Genomic DNA, 22,925 nt, shown 5'->3' on the forward strand with positions numbered 1-22,925 from the left:
CGGACAAATAGAAGAGAGGGGAAAAATGAGCGAAAGAAATTAGGGTTAGGTATAAATAGGTGGGGTACATGGGTCGGGTTCGGGTGATGGGTCAGGTTTTGGGTGTGGGCTTTCAGAAAATGGGCCTACCACTTAATGGGTCATTGGGCCATATTTTATAATAGGAAATAAGTGTGAGTGATAGAAGGAGTTGCTTTTGTGGTCTCTCAAAGTCTTGAATGATGGGTAACAGAGGAAAAATGTAGTCTTTGGAGTTAAAGAACAATGGATGCTCATCAGATTCTCGTTTGGGGCTTCAACTGAGCTTTAAAGATTGCAACTTTTACGTTGTTGGTGGCTTGTTTGCCTCTGTGGGGCAAATGGAAAATAATGAAAATGGTGGTCTCAGATTACGTATGTAGAATGAAGTATGTAACGCTGCCTGAGAGGTTTAAGATCTTTGGCATGCTAGAGGAGGAAAATAGATTGGTAGAAAAGAGGAAGAAAAGTGGGGTTTGGCTTAAGATTAAGATCTCGAATCCTTCATTGAGAAGGTTAATCAGCGGTGGAATTGTTGGAGCTGTTTCAAGGACTGCAGTGGCTCCGCTGGAGATGATTATGACTCATTTGATGGTGAGAAGCAGTGGGCATTCCACCACTGAGGTGTTCAAGGACATCATGAAAACAGATGAATGGACGGGATTGTTTAGAGGGAATTTTGTTAATGTGATTCGAGTGGCACCGAGCAAAGCCATAGACGTATAAAGAAGTTCAAGAAATGAGTGAACTATATCCATTTGTTGCTGCTCTCATTCATACTCTGATTCAGCATTCTTTCTTTTGTTTTAACGGACTTGGTTCTATCTATTTATTATTTTAGATTTCAGTTGTTTTTTGCTAAATGGTGTTTCCTGCGGAGCTATGCACGCCTTTGATCATTTTTGTTATGTATTATGGTGCTTAGCTAGAGACTCTCTTGTTGCACCATTGATTGTGTTTTGAAGACATTTGTTGAATCGGGAACTCCCCATTCTTATAGTTGTTAATGTTAATGTAAATAAATTGTGGCCCAAATCTACTTTTGGCCCAGCCCATCTTATTGGATGGTTGGATCTACACAACCTCAATTCCTTTACCCGGTCCATTACGTCAACTCGATTTGTCTTTTTAAATAGGTTATTTCTTCCTCTCTCTTAGTCAAAACCCTAACCCTATTTCCGAGCCTCAATTCCCTTTGTCTTCTCTCTCCCCATTTCTCTCGTTTTGTTTTTCCTCCGCTATTTCTCGTTTCTCCCTTCACTGCCATTTTCCTCAATCTTTCTATCCAGTAATAAATGGGTAATCTCTCTATATTATTGGTTTCATTCTGGTTTTGCAAGAGAACCTAAAAACTATCTCCTCTTTCTGATCTCCTTTTCTGTACCCTAAAGTTCTTCGTGAACAAACCTTTGTGGTTGACTGATCTTGTGTGGACTTTTACCTTTGTGGCTCTATGCCTCCAAGTAACCGTGAGCTTGGGTTGCAGACCTTTGTGGCTTTTGGATTCACAGTGTCTGGATCTAGCCTTCTTAGCCTAATTTTTGTAAACCTGTTTTGGTATCTACTTCTTCCACCCTTGTTTAATTATTTACTGTATATTTCAGTTTTCTAATTGTATAGATCTGTAATTCTTTATTCTGCGAAATAGTTGTAGGGGTTTTTTGGACCCTTTGATATTTTCTAATAGTTGATAGGTTCTATATTGGGGCTTGGAACTTTCCTGGAAAGTGATATCCTACAGTTGATACATACAAAGTTAATCTTTTCTAGTGCTATCTCATGTTTGAAAATGGGATTTGGGAAGGGAAATGAATGGGTAAAACTCGACTGATTATATGGGTTCTGAACCTGTCTTGTCTGCTAGAAGTGTTGAAAGGAAATTAGCAGAGCTTTCATCAATGGAGGCCATGGAGAATTGTGTGGAATCTTCCATTAATCAAGGGTGGAAATTCTTGGTTTAAAAAATATGTACAGAGCCTATGCTTAAATACAAAAGAAGATGAAAGGCAGAAATATCTCCTAACTGACTAACCATCTCACAACTGACTTAAACACGTCAGCCACACATGGACACACCATCATCCTTAAAGAATCATATTTACAAAGGAAAAGAAAAACGCATTTCTCCAAAGCACGCATGTTCTTCCTTGCATCGCCTCTATTAACATATGTTGCATTGTCAACATCCCTCCACAAGTTGGACTTGGAGAACCAGCCAACAAGCCCAACTTGCGCACTAAAGCAGAAAAAACAACACCAGAAAGAGTTCTCGTTAACAAGTCAGCAAGCTCCTTGTTGCAAACAAACTCAGGAGCAATGAAACCATCCTTATAGCAATTACGCACAATGTCAATGTCCAAATGCTTCATTCGCTCGTGAAAAGCAGGATTAGCCATGATAGGCAATGCAGCCAGATTATCACAATGCAAATGGATAGGAACAGTAGGAGAAACACCAAAATCATGAAGAAGATATGAAATCCATTTCAATTCATAAACAATAGCGGCCATACTACGGGAGCGCGACACTGTACACTATTTCTTGGTCTTTCATGAAATCAAAGCATCCCCAAGGAAAAAACACGAAACCCAGTGAGGGAATGTTTGGAATCAAGGCAAGACCTTTAGTCCGCATCACAGAAAAAGCATGGACCTGGAGTGAGTTAGAAGAGAAGGGAACAAAAGACCCTTCGCAGAAGAGCCCTTCAAATATCGCACTATATGAAACGCGGCATTCCAATGTGCCTGACAGGGATGTTGTAGAAACTGACTTAAGTGTTGTACACCATAGGAGATATCAGGATGTGTAAAACTGAGATACAATAGGCGACCCACTAGGCTATGATAAGGTTTAGGATCAGCAAGCCTAGCATCATTATTGGAATGTAGTTTCTATCCCTATGGCAGAGGGGTAGTAGCAGTTTTCCCTGAAGTAACCTACAGATAGTGATGATATCCATGGTATATTTAGTCTGAGTGAAGAAAGTGCCAAGGTCAGAACGAGCAATTTGTAAACCCATAAAATAACGAGCACAACCTAAATCCTTGATAGTGAAGAGGTTATCAAGATAAGCTTTCACCTGCGAGATCAAGGCCTTTATAGGTGCCATGATGAGGACGTCATCAACATACACTAAGAGACCAATGAAGCCCAATCTGCCTGCTTGAAGAAAAAGACAGTAATCATGTTTAGATTGTTTAAAACCATAAGAAGCCAAACTTTGTGTAAATTGTTGATTTCGTTGATGCAAGGCTTGTTTCAAACCATATAGTGAACGATTGAGTTTGCAGACATGTCTACGAGCAACAACATAACCCTTTGGAGCAGGCATAAAAATTTCTTCCTTTTAAGATGCCCATTAAAGAAAGCGTTGTTAATATCAATCTGATGAATAGACCATTTAAAAGTTGTAGCAATGGCTAAGAACAAGTGCATTGTGACAGTTTTCGCACCAGGGGAAAAATGCTCATTGTAATACACCCCTTCTACCTGCATGTACCCTTTGGCTACTAACCGCACCTTGTACCATTCCATTGATCTGTCATCCTTCAGCTTGATTTTATATACCCACTTACAACCAATGGCATGTTTTCCAAAAGGCAGCGGAATAACAACTCAGGTCTGATTACGTTTAAAAACTTGCAACTCTTGATTCATGGCCTCCACCCATTGGGGACTAGATGAAGTTTGCCTATAAGATCTTGGTTCTTTCAAAAGAGATAGTGAAGCTACAAACCCCAAATAGCAGGGCTAAAGTTGGTGAGAGCAGGTGAATTAGAATGATCAGTCAAGTGACAAACAAAATCTATGAGCCAAGAAGGTTTAGTGTGTGGTCGCTAAGACCGACGTAGAGGAAGAGAGGATTCAGTATTCCTAATAGGATCAGTACCGGGTGAAGGAGGACTGAGCTCAACAGCTGGACTATCTGAAGAAGACGGAAAGGAAGTGAAAACATTAATATCAACAGTTAACGGAACAGTAGGCAGGGGACGAAGTATGCAGAGACCTTCACAAGGAAAGCTCTCATACCATGTTGAAAAGGAAATTAGCAGAGCTTTCATCGATGGACGCCATGGAGAATTGTGTGGAAGCTTTCATTATTCAAGGGTGGAAGTTCTCAGTGACAAAAATATGTATAGAGCTTTTGCTTAAATACAGAAGAGGAAGAAAGGCAACAAAAGAAATATCTCCTAACTGACTAACCATCTCACAACTGACTTAAACACGTCAGCCACACATGGCACACATATCATCATACTTATACAATCGTATTTAAAAACACATTCCTCCAAAGCATGCGTCTTCCTCCTCGCATCGCCTCTGTCGGCTGTTACTTTTCTGTCTGTTGTTGCACTTCAACCTGGATCCCACATAACATGTGCTGCATTCTCAACAAGAAGTAGGAGGAGGGTCAAGAAGCGGAGACAGGAAGGATATAGATAATTAGTACAACCTATTCTTTTCTTTTCTTACCTTGTCCTACTTTGTCTTCAGGTCTTTAACCTGACAGGGACAGTTGATTACATCCGTTAGTGATATATATTTCTTCCCTAGTTCCTTTTGTATTGCCCTAGCTAGATGAGACCATCATTCTGTTTGTGCAACTAGGTTGCTCTTCTTCTTCTCTCCCACCCTTTTCTCCTCCACAAAGTCATTTCTCTCATGTATTGCTGTTAAATACTACTTTGCATGCAGTTGAGTTGTTACTATAAATTTCTATAATTTACCTCATCCTCACTGTCAGTATTTTATGCAAGTATAACTAGGCTATCTAATCACCAGGCCTTTGTTCATTAGCATTCTTCAAAATATCTATATCTAGTTCAGATTGTACAACTTGGAGCATCATTTTTTATATAGATTCTTCCAATGTTTTTATCATTCCTGAAAGCTACACATGTTTTGCAGTTATTTGTTTATGATACTGTGAACAAAAACTTGTCTCCAAGACCTGGTGAAAACCCCAGATTGCCTATTCCTCCTTTATTGGTTGCGGGAGCCTGTGCTGGAGTCAGCTCAACTCTCGTCACATACCCCCTTGAGTTACTCAAGACTCGATCCATACAGGTAAGATCACGTAATATCCAACAGTTCCTGCAATTTCTTTTGCAATTTATGCGTTTTACTCTATTCCCATAATACAGAGAGGAGTGTACAATGGTTTGCTAGATGCTTTTGTGAAAATATTGCAAGAGGGTGGGCCGGGAGAGCTCTATCATGGCCTCACTCCTAGTCTTATTGGGGTGATACCATATGTTGCCGCCAACTATTGTGCATACGACACTTTGCGAAAAGCCTACCGGAAGATCTTCAAACAAGAAAACATAGGCAATATAGAGACCCTCTTGATTGAGTCTGCAGCTGGTGCCATCTGTAGCAGTGCTACTTTTCCTCTTGAAGTGGCTCATAAGCATATGCAGGTTGGAGCCGTCAGCGGGAGGCAGGTATACAAGAATGTGCTTCATGCTCTTGCTAGCATACTCGAACATGAAGGAATTGTGGGATTGTACAAAGGGCTTGGCCCGAGTTGTTTGAAGTTGGTGCCTGCTGCAGGGATATCTTTCATGTGCTACGAAGCATGCAAGAAGATTTTGGTAGAGAAAGAAGATGAGGAATAGGAAGAACTCTTAGGCGAATAAATCAAAACCTGGTTTCACCCATAACCCATAGACATACAGAGTTTTTGAGATTGACTTGACAGAGATTTCATCATGTTCCTCGGAGTTGAAAGTTTGGCTTGAATATCATGCATTCTGAGGTGAGAAGCTGATGTATGTGCTTAGGAAGACGCTACTGTGGTTTTTATTCTCTGAGGATAAAGAATACATACAAGTTGAGGCAACATAGAATCAGTTCTTGCAAATCAATCTAAAAAATAACAAAGATCTTGACTTTGAAGCATAAATAATTCACTTTCACTTAAAGTCCACCAATCTCAATTGCTAATACACAGTTTCAGCAACAATCCGCGAAGTTACTACAGAGAAATTGACAACTTGTCTTAACACACCTATACTTGCAGGGTCCCTAGACCTGAAAATGCCCGAGGGACATTGTATACAAAAGGTATGAACTGGTTTAAATTACCATAACTTAATTTAGTGTCTGACAAATTTATCCATCACACTCATTTTCGACAATGTAGGATACTATAACATAACTTTAGGGGACCGCAAACATAAGTTTTCACCCCAATAGTTTCTTGTCCGTCTTATATACAAAATGAGCTTCGAATATGCTAGCGGTGACCCCACATTACCAAACTTAATTTAGTTTCTGACAAATTTATCCATCACAACCCATTTTTGACAATGTAAAATACTACAACATAATTTTAGGGGCCGCAAACATAAGTTTTCACCTTAGTTTCTTGTCCGTCTTATATGCAAAATGCAAGCATCGGGCGGAGAGACTGGAACATGGTCTTACAAAATGAGCTTCAAATATGCTAGCAGTTGACCCCACATTGTCCATTTGCAGCCCTCCTTGTGGCTTCTGATGTGAAGGGGTCGATCCGCACCCAAAGCAGAGAGAAAATGGATGCAAGGAGAATAGACCAGACGATGACGATTGTAGGAGTGCGATTTTGCCGTCCCAACAAACCTTTGAGGAAAGGATAAAGGTGGACGATAACCCAAATGGCGAAAAACAATTTCCCAAAAAGAGGACCCCACGACTGATATCCACTGTTAATAGCATAGGAAACACCGGCTACAATTCCCACCAAGTTCACAATGAGGACGGTGGTGGGAGGAATGAGGAGGGACGTCCATTTGAACACGTAAAGCTCAGCAAACTCTCCATCATCGTCTGATGCCTTTGAAGTGACAGTGAAATTGGTATCAATTCCAGCAAGTACTTTCAGGAGACCCTGGAAGACGGCAAAGAGATGAGCCGATGTCCCACCAATGACCCAGAATTGTTCGTTTCTCCACCAGTCCTCAACGCTAACACCACCCCACCTCATTTCCAGTATCCCAGTGGCAAAAATCGAGACGAAGAGAAGAATGAACCACATGCTAGCAAAATTGCTTATCTGCAGAAGAATAGGAAATGGAGTTCAGAAAATTGAATAAAAATAAATAGAAAAGAAGAAGAAATTCCATTGTCATGCTGAATCTGTAGTCTACATGGAGATACCTAGATATATGTCTTCTGGTAAAGTAAACCAAAGGTACAAAGTAAAGGACAAAGAAAAAACATATAAACATTTTAGTAATCACAGTGAAAAATTTGTTGCTTACCTCTGGAATGATAAATTTGTTAGTGAGAAGACAGATAGCAGGAAGAACACAATAAGCAAGCAACGGAATTGAGGTGAGCGGATAAACAATGGTGTTGATATATGCGAGTCTCTCTAGGAGCTGTAGTCTCCCGTTGTAGCCATACCATATGGGACAATGCCTGCTTAGAAGAATTTCAATGGATCCAAGAGCCCACCTAAGGACCTGGTTCAAACGATCGGACAGATTGATGGGAGCAGACCCTTTGAACGCAGGGCGAGGAGGCATACAATAGATAGAAATCCATCCTCGCGCGTGCATCTTAAACCCAGTTAAAATATCCTCTGTGACGGAACCGTAGATCCACCCGATCTAAAACAATAAAACTATTAGCTAATGACCTAATATAAAAAGTGGAAATTCTCTAGATCATAGAACTATTATTGTAAAAAAGCACCTCTTTGCCCCACTCAGTCTTATCCTCGTATCCACAGCTAATGACATGAATTGCTTCTTTCAAGAGAGTAGACGGATTTGTCGTCGGTGGGATGCCTCCCATTTCCATAAAAGTAGCAGCAATGAAGACTGGAGATTGACCGAAACGCTTCTCCAAGCTCTTCTGAGACATAAGAAGTGACTTCTCATCGTCATATCCTGTCAAAAACATGGAATGCAATTGGCATCAACCAGTCCATATGAGAATCATGAAGAAATCAGTAATACTTGAATTTGTGAAACACACAGAAACTTTAGCATTTCGAGCAAAGCACTCAAATATTCTAGATAATCCAAACTACAGCAGAGAGGAAAAAGGGCATCAGTGTAGAATATTAATCAAGGAAATAGTTTTTGCAGGGTTAAATTAGTAAAAAGATTTTAAAAGATTTGCAAAGATTTTCAAGCTTGGTTGTTTTTTGCTAATGTGATGTGCAAAGCAGGTGAAATGATTCACTTCTATCCAGATACACATGTCCTTTAAATAATTTTATCCAAGGGGTGAACAACTCAGTAAATATCACCTTATATTATTGTCAGATGGTGAATACAAATGACAAGGGACCTCATTGACTTGAGTTATGAAAATCAAAGAAAATAATGAATCTATCAGTAAAAAGTACCTTCGACACCCTCTTCCATATCTTCTATGTTGAAGATAGGAATGTTCGATTCAGTTCTTTTCATTTCTCGCTTCTTATCAATGTACTTCTTATTAGCACTTCTTCCCTTCTTCCTTGTACCACAACAACTTTTGACAATAATGTTTGGTTGCAGATCTTCTTCTGTTAGGACTGGATCATACCCATAAAGAGCTTGCCTATTAAAGCAACACCCAGTTCCCACATAAACAGGGCCCTGAAGGCCATCCAACCCCTTCAAGTTGATCTGCAGTGACAAATATTTAGCATTACTATTGCACAGATCATGGAGATAACACTTATACCAAATATTCAGAGCTGTAAAACATCAAGTGACACCCACATCAAAGAAGACGATGTTGCGGTTAGCATATCGATCATGCAAATCAATGCCATCGAAACGCTGTGGGAATTGCACATAGCAAGTCTTCTTTCCAAGAACACGATCCATCATAAAGCACATGGCTTCTTTAAGAGCTTTGCTGTTGTTGAAGTAGTGGTCACAATCAACATTCAAAAGATATGCTCCATTTGTGAGGACAGCGGAGACACGAATCTGAAGCACATAAAATAAGACTGTCATATAGAAATCACAAGCCAAAATGATAAGACAAAGAAATATGAAAAGAGAAAAGAGAAAAACAAAGGGTGGACTAAGAAACTTGTTTGCTCAAGACCCTCAGAATGCTACTCATATCTTGAAATACTTTCTTGATGAAAACTAAATTGAAGTAAGATGCAAATGGCTGGCAAAAATGCTGTATGTTTGGAGCCAGGCCTCTCAACCACACACCAAATCAACTCTTGAATCTTGAACATAACAGCATTGAGGTACGAGCTTATGCCCACTAAGCATCAAGTGTAGACTACCAGTATTCTCAGATATAGTAACATAAAACAACTTAGCTTATCTTTCAAAGAACTAGGTGTTAAAAGTCTAGAGAAGTATATGAGGAATGAATTCAATTCATGTCATATTATGTTAACCAGAGATCATATAATTAGTTACTCATCAGTTTCTTCATTAGTTTTAGCAACTCCACCAATTCTACAGCAAATCACTGCTATCAAAAACTTTAGCTCACAAATCTGATACAAAAATAGCCACAGGATCATCAATCACCTACCAAAGCGTTCATAGCTCCGGCTTTCTTGTGATGTTGGAATCCTGGGCGCTTCTCACGAGAAACATAAACCAGCCGAGGTAGCTCATTTCCATCTGTATCAAGGCCACCACTGTGCCCCAGAAAGACCTGTTTAGCAAGGTCAGGATAAAAAGATTAGACCAGGAAAATAGAGCAGGAACAGTAACAAACACTTAATAAACATTAAATTAAAAGAAAATACCTGAATCATTCCTGGATGATCACGGGTATTATTTCCAGGCCAAGGAGTTCCATCTTGCATTGTCCATCCTTCTTCAGGCATCTTTTGAGCCTTTGCAACAAGAGCATTGATCCGTACCTTAAATTCTTCATATTCTCTCTGCAGGAAAAAAGTTTGCAATTAAAGTTACCCCCTCACTTGTTTCCTGCCTTACTAGATGAACCGACGGAGATAAGGTAGGAAGATCAGAAGTTGCACTATGCTTGCTGTGGGATGAACTCTCAGAAAAGCAAATTCAGGGAGATCACTAGTTATCAATTATCACTTACCTTCATTGCTCTGCGCTCTTTCACAAAGGAAGGCTGAATCTTGTCTTTCAGGTAATCTATCTTCTGAGCAAAATAGAACTCGGGGGCTCTGGGCTCAATATTGTGCTTCTTGCAGAAAGGAACCCATTTCCTGGCAAATTCTGCAGTTTCAGAGAGGGCTTCAAAGGTCAGCATTGCTGCACCATCATCTGAAACATAACAGGAGACTTTGTCGACAGGGTAATCCACAGCAAGAATGGACAGCACAGTGTTGGCAGTTATAAGAGGAGGCTCTTTCATAGGATCCACTGTACTCACAAACACATCGACAGGTGCTAACTGTGAAGGCTCGCCCTCTCTGTCATACCTGACAACAAAAAAGGAATAGGGTAAGCTCAGAACTCACCCAACTTGTCCAAGCTTCAATACAACAAAGGGTTTAACTTGTTGAGGATGGAATAAAATTGACTAACCTCAAGGCAAGTCTTTCAAGGTATGTCTCACGGTTAATAGGATACCATTTTGGAAACTGATCCAGAAGCCAGGATAAGGCAAACCAGATCTCACAGATGACTGATGTCAGCCACAGAGGATAAGCATCCTTCACCGGATGAGTACAACGATATTGCAAGAAAAAGCCCAAGATTATCAATCGGAGAATGATCACAACACGATAAGGAGTAAGATGTGAAGAAGGAATGGGCACGACCCGGCTCAATGGTTGGCGAGCATCATCAGCCCTGACAGCACGACAAACTATTAGCAGCACTTAGACATCTAGATTAAATTTATATCCAACAAAGAGCAAAAGGAGACCTCTATGCTCATAGTAATTAATGCATCATGCAAACTGAAAACCGAATCTGATTATTTGATTGTTTTGGCAGAAATAATAGACTACTCAAGAAGAGTTCTGTACTCTTCAACAATTCTAGACCTGAGGCCAGCAAGAAATGTTTGAATTTATCATTTTACATTTATCTTTATAATTCTCAAAGCAAATAACCAATGCCAATACGCTTACGTCTGAAGTTCTTCTCCATTTGACCCTGTGCCTTCGATATCTCCTTTCCCTTCACTGTATTTGTTGGTCATCTGGACCATATTCTTTTCCTGTTTCAGCTTCCAACCTTCCACTCTCTCCTTCCAGTCAACATTTCCAAGTCCATAAGAATTCAAGTCTTTGGAAGGATCGACAATTCTTACAGGAACTGCACAAAATTTAATGATCTTGTCAGTTGTTCGGATACGACAAAGATCTAGGACATATTGGGTGATGAACTTATTTTAGAAGCAACTACCTGGCCGCCGTGGATCAACATAAGGAAGAGATTGAACACGGTCTCCAGGGCCCAGAGGTCCTGAAGTACTCCTGACCGAGTGCGTGTCTTGTGTAGAAGGAGGAATCTCACCAGAGACCTATTAATTTTGTGCAAGGAGATGGGAGAAAAGCATATATAATTGCTAAACATCAAGTAAATAAAATGCAAAAACACATGCATCATGAGAATATTATGTATATTGTGAATAAACATTCATCCAAGAGTGAGTTTTGCTGACTTACTGACTGCCCATGGGTAAGAAGAGGGATTGGTTGCTGTGATTCACGTCTAGAAGATGCAGATAGCTCAACATCATCTCCAAGCCATTGAGATCTAGCCTTGCTTTTTCCCTGAGAATAATTAAACTCATCCTCCAAATCATCAATATCTTCCTCTTCATCATCACCGTCAACTCTTGGACACCCTAAACAATGTAGGACTATAAGCTCCTCCTCCATACAATGAGGGAAGAAAAATTATAGACGAATCTAAAGCAAATTATGAGAAGCAGACTAACCTTTCTGTCTCTTGTACCTAGTCTTACACTGCGGGCATGACTGATTTCCATCTTTCCGCTCATACTCATAACAGGCTCGGCAAACTGGAAAAGCACATTCATTGCAAGCAACAAACAAGTCACCACTGGCAGTCACTCCAACAGTATCTCCACATATTTGGCATATCTGACCATTCAAATTCTTCAGGGGCTTCGGCTGCATATGAAACAAACAAACTGATCGATTCCAAGATTGTCCCCTCATCATGCTCCAATGCAATTTAATCCAGATAAATTACAAAATGCTGAACAAAATCTAAAGCAAAGAAAGTTGAACATGTAATGGAAAAGTACATCCTAGAGAAGCTCAAATGTAATGTCTAGTCCACAAGAGAAGTTGCGGTAGAACCTCCAAAACCCGGGTACTAAGCCACAGAGCAATCAGCACATTATCCAAAAAGAGGTAAAATAATAATGTGCTTTGCCAAGTCATGAAGAGTCAAGATAAATCAAATGCAGGGATCCAATTCCATCAAACCATTCGTCAAGTAAACGATAAGATATCAGATTTTCAGTTGAAACTAGTGAATAGGTAGTCTCTTTTCTCTGATCCCATATTAATATGCCAATTCCTTCACATCAACAATCAAAATTGATAGCAAAACGAGCTGAAGACTTAGAATTTCAGCTGATCCTCATCAAACTCAAACGTAAAAGAAACATATATAAGTAAGAAACGCAGGAAGTAATCAAGTGAATCTGGAGTTCAACAAAAGACGAAAGGAGATGAAAGAGGAGAAATAAAATAAAAGTCTGAGCAGAAGAAGTTAAAGAGTGATACATCGATAGCAATGACAGTCCACTTCCTGATTTCTACACAGACACAAATTTGACTCCAATAGTCACTCTAACCAACAGTCAGATCTGAACATTGCATCATATAAAATGACATGCAAACAAAATACACAAAGTGCAGCAAAACAACTTCAACAAAATTGACAACCCATTTCCCAATCCATGTCAAGATCCAAACTTTAGCTCCAGAAACACTTCAACACATTAGCAATCAGATCCAACCCCAAACAACCATTTCACAGAAACCGAAAAACAAAACAACAAATTCAACAACTAAAACCCAAATGCACGTTCACCCAAACCCCACAAAGAAAGAAAAAGATCAGCATACCCCACTATCAGAATCATGCCGGATTCTAACAAGCTCATTCCTCTTGTGCGATCCAGCCACCATTCCGGCATTTGCCTCCATTCTATCTTGATTATCACCAGTATAACAACAAATTTCTATTATATGATGGGCTTTACTTTAAGTGAACCAAAACCTCCAACACCAAAGATTGAAGTGAAACAAGAGTGTGAGGAGGAGAGGGCATTGGAGCTATGATTCTTAGCCTCAATCAATCGGCCATCTCTTCTCTACTCTCTCTCTCTCTCTCTCTCTCTCCCCCCTTCTCCTTCACTTACACATATATGCTTTGTCTTCTTATCATTTTTCTTCAAGAAATAATTTAATAAACATTTTGCTTTTTTATTGATAACGTATAGGATATTTTACCAGCTAAACCGGTGGACAGTGTTCAGCTGTCGGCTTGATACTTAATGTTAGAGTCTTGGGCTTTGTTATAGTAAGTGCGACCATTGGAACTTCGGCGTGCACCTTACCCAATACGGAATTTATGTCTAGATATCATCATACAACAAATCAAGTACTTCTTACTGTGCGGTGGTGTGGAGTGGAAGTAGGAGATTAAAAACGTTTACAGTTGGTTGTATGTGTATTAAATACACCATCACCATGTTCCACGTCACTAAAGTGCCCCGTTGCCGTGAACAAGCTGTTGTTACCGGTATTCGCCGGTTGCTCTCCTCCGACAAAAATAATTAGCTGTCGGTGGACTCAATTTTAGGTTGCCCCTCGGTTTTCAAAATTACAATCGCACCCTTTCCCCATCATCAACACTAATGTGAGATGATGTTTAATTAATCAATTTTGACTATTTCTTTAAGGCCATAACATATTCGAAAAAATGAATAATTATGATGTGGGTATATTTTTTATTGAAATTTTTGTGAACAAATTGAGACCTAGAGAGATCAAGATAAGTAATATCATTGAAGGTATAACCTTAGAGTACTTATACAATGAAAGTATCTAAAGGTCATTGGAGACCTTTAGGGATAAAGGACAAAGTGTTAAAAAAGTACAGTGAGAGTCGCTTGCAATACTCTGCCTACACAATATTGGCCCCCTAGACCACTTCTTGTTTTTATCAATTCTTCTTGTACGATCTATGGCCACCCGTCAGATCAAAATACGATCCAATGAATCATATAACAACGTACAAATTCACCCTTACATAAATATAGCTCTCCACCTCTCTAAACAGCTTCCAACACTCTATCCAACTTACATACTCACTACATATTTTGGAAATTCTTAGTGACTTGACCATCGCAGAGCCATCGTCGAAATCTCCTCCAGCCTTACTTTAACGTCTGTTTGTCTTGCAGGTCCTCAATGACAACCCCCCATCTTGCAAATGGTTGACTCTGATACCTTAAGAGCCCTTCCACTCCCCTGTGGATACCTATTTTCAGAATACAACATTTTGGCATCGTATGTGCGAAATCGTAATTCTTCTTGAGCAAAAAGAAGATGGTAAATACTCCCACGAATCCCAGTCAGGGACATGGAAAGCAAGTAGTGGCAGGGCCACGACCACTCTATGAATCTCCAAGAACCAACATATATGATCACTGTATCCAGGGACGACCTCAGGCGAATGTTTAAGGAGTGGGCGACGGAAAAGGGTATGATTCCACCACCCCCTCCGCCTTCGGCACTGCTTCCTGTGATAGAGCAGCATGAACCTTCTATAGAACCGTATGTCCTAGAGCCAGTTCCACAGGTGAGGAGACAATTTTTTCCAGCAAGAAATAAGGAAAAACCACATCCACCTCTCCTTCAACCACACAGGGCGCAAGATCAAGCTCATAGGGCCCCATTAGAAGAAGTCAATAGTAGAATAAATACTATCACGGAAGCGCAGAATGAAGAACTTCATGAAATCAGCGAACAAGTGGATCGAATCAACATATGCCACTGGTTTAGACTAACCTAGGGCTTGTTCGAGGGAAGACAGACATAGAAAATAATGACATTTTCAGTCTGTATGCAATTTCTTATTATTGGTCACTAGCTTCAACCCCCTCTACTATTTAGGTAGAAAAAACCCTTCTCACTTATGCTAAAGTTCAATTGGTGAATGGTGCAATTATCAACTAAAGGATCAATACCTAAAATGAGCCATCAAAATTACAAAACTAGAAATGATCACAAAAGAACTAGGAGTAAGTTGGGTTATACACAGATGTCAACGATTAGAATCCCCTAAACTAAAGGATGTAGGGGCGGACGAAGGTCAGCCGCAAAATCGGCAAAAAAATAATTCCTACGCGCAAAAGGGGGAAGGTGTATACAATTATCAGGAATGGGTTGAATAATTTCATAACCATCAAGTATATTAAATTTAGAATGCAGAAGATCAACGTCTGCGCCGGTCAAGGCAGGCGACAAGGATAGGAAAGGATAGCCAGAACTCTTGAATTCTGAAGGGAACAAATCTACGTTCTCATAATTTATGGTAGGAAATTCATACAGTGAGTCCCTAAATGGATCAGGACCACATAAGACTACAGGAACACTAGTGATAGTTCTCTCACTTGAAGAACTAGACTGCGACATAGAAAATTGACGACCTAAAAATTCAAAGAGAAGGGTGAAGGGATACTGACCTGATCAGAAAAAAGGAAAAGAGTTTGGCGTCAGTGAATTGCTAATCTCGGGTTGGAATGATGAAAGGTTTCTTAACAAAGAATAGGCAGCATTTAAAGAAAAGGAATGGGCCCAAAAACCAAAAAACCCATAATGATTCCTATTGGACGCGACCGTGCGAAAAAAGCAACCCTTTGCAGAGGCACCTGTTGATGAATAATTAGCTAGCAGACTCAAGTAAATGACAAAGCTGCCAAATTTTGAATTTCACAGCAAAAACTTAGAGCAATGAATATGCCAGGAAAAGATGATTGAAAAATAGAAAATTCGAATGTCTAGTAACTCCACTTATCCAACTTTAGTACAAACATACTTGGTAAGTAGGGGGACTTCTGATGTGGGTATATTTTCTATATCCCTTATTGAGACCTTAATGGATAAATTGAGACCTACAGAGGTTAAGGCAAGCAACATCACTGAAGGTATACGTAACAAGAAATAAGATTTTAGAGGACTTATGAAATGAAAATATCTAAAAGTCATTGGAGACCTCCAAAGACAAAAGGACAGAGTGTCAGACAAGTATTGCCAGAGCCGCCTACACAGTGTTGGTCCCTTGGACCACCTCTTGTATGTATCAGTTGTCCTGGTACAATCCATGGCCACCCTTCATATCAAAATACGATCCAATAAATCATATAACATCGTCAAATTCACCCTTATATATAAATACTACTCTCCACCTTCATAATCAAGTTCAAACTCTCTATCTAACTCATATACTCACTATATACTTTCGGGATTCTTACTGACTTGATTATTGAAAATCCACAAGGGAATCTCCTTCGGCCTGGCTCTAATGTCTATTTATCTTACAAATCCTTAGTGACAAACCCCCATCTTACAAACAGTTGACTTTTATACCTTCGAATCCCTTTCACTCACTTGTAGATATCTTTATATTTTTAGGATACCCCTTGAGGCGCTGCCACGAGTTGGGAGGGGAGCTGCGCCCCCCAGCTCAAGGCACAACCTCGAGTCGGATGGGGGGGCCTCATCCCCCAGGCTTCAGGCTAGGAGGGAGGGCTCGCCCCCACAACACGAGGCATGGCCTCGAACTGGGGGGAGGCGGCGAGCCCCGCTTTTCCCCCCCCCCCCCCCACCTCATTCGCACCCTCCCTTCCGTTGAGTACTCCATTGTCTGTTGGCTATCTAACTTATGGCCATTTTCACAATCACCCTCTCCACTCCATATTTCAACTGAAGAAGATGAAAAATACAATGCAAAAGTACCAAACGAAAAAAAAATTAATTAAGGGAGAGAGTTACCTTTGCTTGCCATTATGGAGAAAGAAATGGGGTTAGGAGTTAGAAGTGCAAATGTAAGGAAGAGAGTAGGTGGAAGAACAATTACTAGCTCCCCGCCCACCCATCCCCATTTTTTGGACTTAGTACATTTTCTCGATTATTTACTCTCAAACAAAATATTACACCGGCTGGTGCAAAAATATTATTTTTTAACATCAACTACTATTCATTGATTTGACCCCTCATACAAACCAAGAAATCCTCTCGTCAATAGTGTTTCACCTGGTGTGCAGTTTTATCGTAGATAAAATTTCGATTTCATCATTTTGTTAAAATCACAACCATATCAATCACCCCACGTTAAATTATCATCTTCAAAGACACGAGCATTTTCTTCATCTTCATCACCAATGATATTAAAATTTCCTTGCAACCTGGATCTATGGTATTACGAATGTCATACTGTTGCCTAAAAGCTCTAGTATAATTGATATAAAGCAGATCATTCAAATGCTTCTATTCCAACTTATTTCTTCTTTTAGTACGGTGGTTCATAAAATAGGATGCTGTAATTGTCGAATTCTAGATAAAATATACATAACTACAACATAAATCAAATATTAATTAGTTACATCTTCAGACACACTCCAATTTCTTTTACAACTAGATGAGCAACATAGAAGACTCAAAATTTTGATTACAAATACTTGTAAATTTGGAGTATAAGATCCAAAAGAAGCTTACCCGTCCAACTAGCAATTCAATAATTTCAAAAGTCAATTAAAAAAATTCTAATAGTAATAAAATCCGTCATTATTTCCAAGATTCGTGACTTGTATATTATAAATAATGCTGATAATTATCACAATACATTTATATGTCTTCATCAAATTTCAATGTTTGAATGTGTTGAAAAATCACATTGATCACAACTATTCAATGAGCTAAGGGACCAAAACAAGTGCAGGTATTTTGCTGCAAAACTGTTCTTCTACATTGAAATAATATCAAATTAAAAAATAACTACATAAAAATTAGAAAAAGTTAGGCATATTATATGAGCAACTCTGTTATAAAAATGGCCCAATGACCACATAAGGTAGGCCCATCAGAGGGAAACCCAACCCACTTGGCTGCCCACTAACCTACGCGACCCACTACCCAGTGACCCGACCCATCTCACTACCTATTTATTCTATCCTAACCTTAATATCCATCAATCTCCTCTCTCTCTCATTTCTTGTGCCGACCGACTGTATCTCTCTTTTCTTCTCCTTTATCCACCATGGATATTCTGTGATCTTTTTTCGTTCCTTCACCATAGGAAATGGTGGTGGCTTTCCAAAGCCAACTTAATGGCTTTTGGAAAGCCACCGTAGACTTCCACTTCTACGGATTATTTTCTCTTATAAAAGGGGGTTCATCCCCTCGGCTCGAGAACAGATAATACACAAGCTTCTTCAGCTCCTTTCATATGTTCTAAGTGAGCCTAAGTTTTGTAGTGGGTCTTCGTGACCGGTTAAAAAGAGAGATCTCTGTGATCCCTTTCGGTACGGTTCAGTGGTGTAACTGTGGGTGTGGCGTTCATGGTGGCTGAGTCTTTGTGATTAAGAATTTCGAACATCTGTGGTTTGGATCTGGCAAAAATCTGAGCCTATTCTTAATATCTTATTCTTTTCATTATTTCTGTATATTTTTTATATATATTTTGTTTATATCTCGGCCTGTATTATTATTAAGGAGTTTTATATTCCAAATCACTGTAATAGTTGGCTAGGTCATTTGAGAAAGAAGATACCACAAAGGGTTTCCACCCTATAGTGGTGTTAGAGCCACAACTCTGATCCTCATCTCGCTGTTGGTGGTGGTAACCTCTAAACCCCTTCCTTTATTTTTCTGTTGATTTTTTCTATTGATTATTTCTATCAATGATTATTATCTGTCTTATTACTCTATTACCGCGGTGTTTATCCCCCAGATATCCCACCTGGCCGGACCCTTGAGGTTGTCAGGTATCTGGTTGGGAGTTAGGCTAGAAAGGTCTCGGATCTGTGATTATCTCTATTGATCTGTTGTGATCTGAGTCTATTACTGTTTATCCTCTGTCGATCATATTACTTTTTATTATATCTGTTGATACTTGAGATTATCATTGGTTATTCTATCTGTTGTCATTGAGATTACTACTTTTATTTTTCGTTCTGTGGTGATCTGAAATTTTCTCTTTAGATTATTACTGAAATTTGTCGTATTTTCCTCGATCTGTTATAATTTTTACCCCATAATCTGATTTGTGATAATTTTTCTGGCTAATAATCCGCTGCAAAATCTTTTTCTGAAATCTTGTTAAAATCTTTTTTTAAAATATCTTCCTTGTAATTTCTCAAAACCTTTTTTTTGTGGCTAAAATTTTTTAAATGGCCAGTTATAACCTACAATCTTTTGATGGTAAAAGTGATTTCTCAATCTGGCAATAAAAAATGAAGGAAATTTTGATATAACAAAAAGTTTTCAAGGCTATTGATGAAAAATATTTGAAAAATATTTCTGAAGAAAAGAAACTAGAAAATGACGAATATGCCTACACCTCCATTATTTTGAACTTATCTGATACTGTCCTAAGAAAGGTTGGCAAACAAAATTCTTTGAAAGAATTGTTGGAGAAATTAGAAGAGCTTTATACTGAAACCTCCCTACCCAATAAATTATTTTTATTAGAAATTTTTTTCAGATATAAACTTGACTTGTCTAAGAACATTAATGAAAATATTGATGATTTTACTAAGCTGATACAAGATATAAAACTCACAGGTGATAAGAACATAGACGAATACTCTCCTATTGTCTTGCTTAATGCTATCCCTGAAACCTACTCTGATGTAAAAGCTGCTATTAAATATACTAGGGATAGTGTGAATATTGAAACAGTAGTAAATGGATTAAAAAACAAAGAAATGGACCTAAGGGCTAATAAACCTAGTCAAAACTAACATGAGGTTAATTTTGTTAGGGGAAGACCTAAATAGAAATACGAATTTCAGATATAATAGTAGAAGCAGAAGTAGGAGTAAAAGCATAAGTGGAAGTAGGAGTAAATCTAGACCAAGGAAAAACTCTTATAAGGAAGATAGAACAAAAGAAAGACGTTGCTATAATTGTGGAATTAAGGAACATTATATAAAAGACTGTAAGAAGTCTAAGAGGGAAAATAGAGATAAATTTTATGATGATAAAGAAAAGGTTAACTCTGTTTCTGGTGATAACTCTGGTGAAGTCTTTGTGGTTTGTGAAGCTAATTCTGCTTATTCTCTAAACAAACATGAATGGTTGATTGATTCTGGTTGCACTTTTCACATGAGTCCTTTCAAGGAAATTTTTTCAAATTTTAAAATTGAACATTCTGATTTTGTCTCTATGGCTAATGATAAGAAATGTGAAATTAAGGGTCGGGGTGACATTTCATTAAGTTTTAAAGAAGGTTATAAGTTAATTTTAAAGAACATGAGATATGTTCCTGATTTGAGTCATAAGCTTATATCGTGTGCTGGTCTCGAGGAAGAAGGTTTAGAAGGAAGATGGGGCAAGGGCCTCAGGAAAATTATGAAAAGTTCTATGATTGTGTTTAAGGCAGAAAGAAGTGTAATCTTTATATGTGCACTGTTTCTTATGATAATATTGTTGCTTTTGTGTTTGAATGCGATAAAACTACACTATGACATAAACGATTTGGTCACATAAGTCTAAAAGGACTAGAATTCTTAAAAAGGGAAGGGATCCTGAATGAAAACTTTGACAAATTGGATTTCTATGATGATTGTGCTCTTGGTAAACATCATAAGGTACATTTTCCTGTCTCACCTTCCCGAAACCCTTCTATGTCTACTTGCATTCTGAATTACGTACATGATGATGTTTGGGGTCCTTCTAATATACTCACTCATAGTGGGAATCATTACTTTCTATCCATCATTGATAATTTTTGAAGAAAGGTTTTTATTTTTCTAATGAAACACAAACCAGAAGTTTTTGAAAAATTTGAAAAATGGAAAGTTTTGGTAGAAAACCAAACTGGAAAAAGGTTAAAATCTCTTCGTACTGATAATGTTCTTGACTTCTGTAATCAAAACTTTTTTGCTCTATGTGATAAGTATGGCATAAAAAGGCACAAAATCAACCCTTACATCCCTCAACAAAATGGAGTTGCTGAACTTATGAATCGCACATTGCTTGATAAAGTTAGATGTTTATTAATCAGTTCTGGATTGCCTAAAACGTTTTTTGGGGTGAAGCTTTTCTTACTGCTGCACATTTAATTAATATGTCTCCATCTGTGCCACTGTCTAGTAAAACCCCTAAATCTGTTTGGTCAAGTAAAAAGCTTGATGTATCTACTTTACGTGCTTTTGGGTGCTCCGCGTTTGTTCATCAAAACTTAGATAAGATAGAACCTAGATTCATAAAATGTGTTTGTATTGGTTATCCTAAAGGGGTTAAGGGGTATAGACTTTGGGTTCGTAGTCAACCTAGCTTCAAAGTATTAATTAGTAGGGATGTCACTTTTAATGAAAATGAAATGCCATGCCTAGATAAAACACAACCCAAGCCAAATGAGACAACCTTTAATAAGGTGGAGGATAACTTAGGGGATAACCAACAGGGCGGGAGGATTAGAAAACACATTAGAAGAACAAAATATTGCAGAAAATATAGAAAACACTGAGCCACATCCACTAGAACACTATCAGCTTGCTAGAGACAGAGATAGAAGACAAACTAGGGTTCCTACTAAACTTAAGGATTTTGATACTGCCCTTAATACTGAACTATCTGAACCCAAATACTGATGAGGCTATGAAATCAAAACAATGGCTAAGTGCCATGAATGAAGAAATGAAGTCATTAAAAGACAACAAAACTTGGATCTTAGTTCCCACGCCCAAAAACATCTCCATAGTTTACTGCAAGTGGATTTTCAAAATCAAACAAGAAAACCCCATTAAATACAAGGCTAGGCTAGTAGCTAAAGGGTTTACCCAAAAAGAAGGAATCGATTATAATAAAATATTTTCTCCTGTTGTTAAATACACTACTGTTCGTATTATTCTTGCTCTCACTGCACGCTACAATTGAGAATTAAAACAAATGGATATAAAAACTGCCTTTTTACATGGTGATTTGGATGAAAAATATTTATATGAACCAACCTGTTGGATTTGTTGATAAATCTAAACCTGATTATGTGTGTTTATTAAAAAAGATTTTATATGGGTTAAAATAGTCCCCTAGACAGTGGATAAGAAATTCGATCTATTCATGCACTCTTTAAATTTCAGTAGAAGTCATTATGATCATTGTCTTTATTTTAAGCATGTGGATAACATTTCTATCTTTCTTGTTCTATATGTTGATGACATGCTAATTGCTAGTCCTAGTTTTCAACTCATCTGTGATTTACAAAAGCAGTTATGTAAAGCTTTTGAAATGAAAGATTTTGAAAATGCAAAGAAAATTCTTGTTATGAACATTTCTAGAAATAGAGAAAAAACTACTATCCTTTTGAATAAAAAATCGTACATCTTGTCTGTTTTGAAAAGATTCTTTATGAAAAATGCCAAACCTACTTCAGTGCCTTTAGCTGCGCATTTTCAACTTTGCAAGGACCAAAGTCCTAAAACAAATAGTGAAAAAGCCAAAATGGAAAATGTTCCTTACTCAAATGTTATTGGATCCATTATATTTCTTATGGTGTGCACAAGGCCTGACATTGTATATGCCATTAGCTGTTTTAGTAGACATATGTCTAATCCCGAACCCCCTCACTGGGAAGCTTTAAAATGGTTGCTTAGATATTTACGTGGATCTGATGATATTGGCATCACTTTCTCTAATAACTCTGAATGCACTCAACTTGTTGGATATGTAGACTCTAATTATGTGAATGATAGGGATAGTTGGAAATCCACTACATCCTACGTGTTTACCTTTTATGGCTCAT

The 22,925-nt window shown here is 38.4% G+C and overlaps 1 protein-coding gene and 1 pseudogene across 1 annotated transcript; one reads left to right on the plus strand and one right to left on the minus strand.

Moving 5' to 3' along the window:
* Window positions 1-6,438, plus strand: part of LOC105155829 — a 6,914-nt pseudogene extending 476 nt beyond the window's left edge.
* On the minus strand, window positions 6,077-13,311 carry LOC105156633 (cellulose synthase A catalytic subunit 1 [UDP-forming]). Its single transcript, XM_011072866.2, has 14 exons — window positions 13,016-13,311; window positions 11,851-12,046; window positions 11,576-11,757; window positions 11,313-11,430; window positions 11,036-11,222; window positions 10,485-10,751; window positions 10,033-10,378; window positions 9,725-9,862; window positions 9,505-9,630; window positions 8,721-8,933; window positions 8,360-8,624; window positions 7,699-7,895; window positions 7,263-7,613; window positions 6,077-7,054 (listed from the first exon to the last, which is right to left on the minus strand). The coding sequence occupies exons 1-14, from the start codon at window positions 13,094-13,096 to the stop codon at window positions 6,467-6,469; spliced, it is 3,255 nt and encodes a 1,084-aa protein (XP_011071168.1). The 5' UTR covers window positions 13,097-13,311; the 3' UTR covers window positions 6,077-6,466.

The sequence above is a fragment of the Sesamum indicum genome, linkage group LG1, assembly GCF_000512975.1.
Source record: "Sesamum indicum cultivar Zhongzhi No. 13 linkage group LG1, S_indicum_v1.0, whole genome shotgun sequence".
In the NCBI taxonomy this organism is placed as follows: domain Eukaryota; kingdom Viridiplantae; phylum Streptophyta; class Magnoliopsida; order Lamiales; family Pedaliaceae; genus Sesamum; species Sesamum indicum.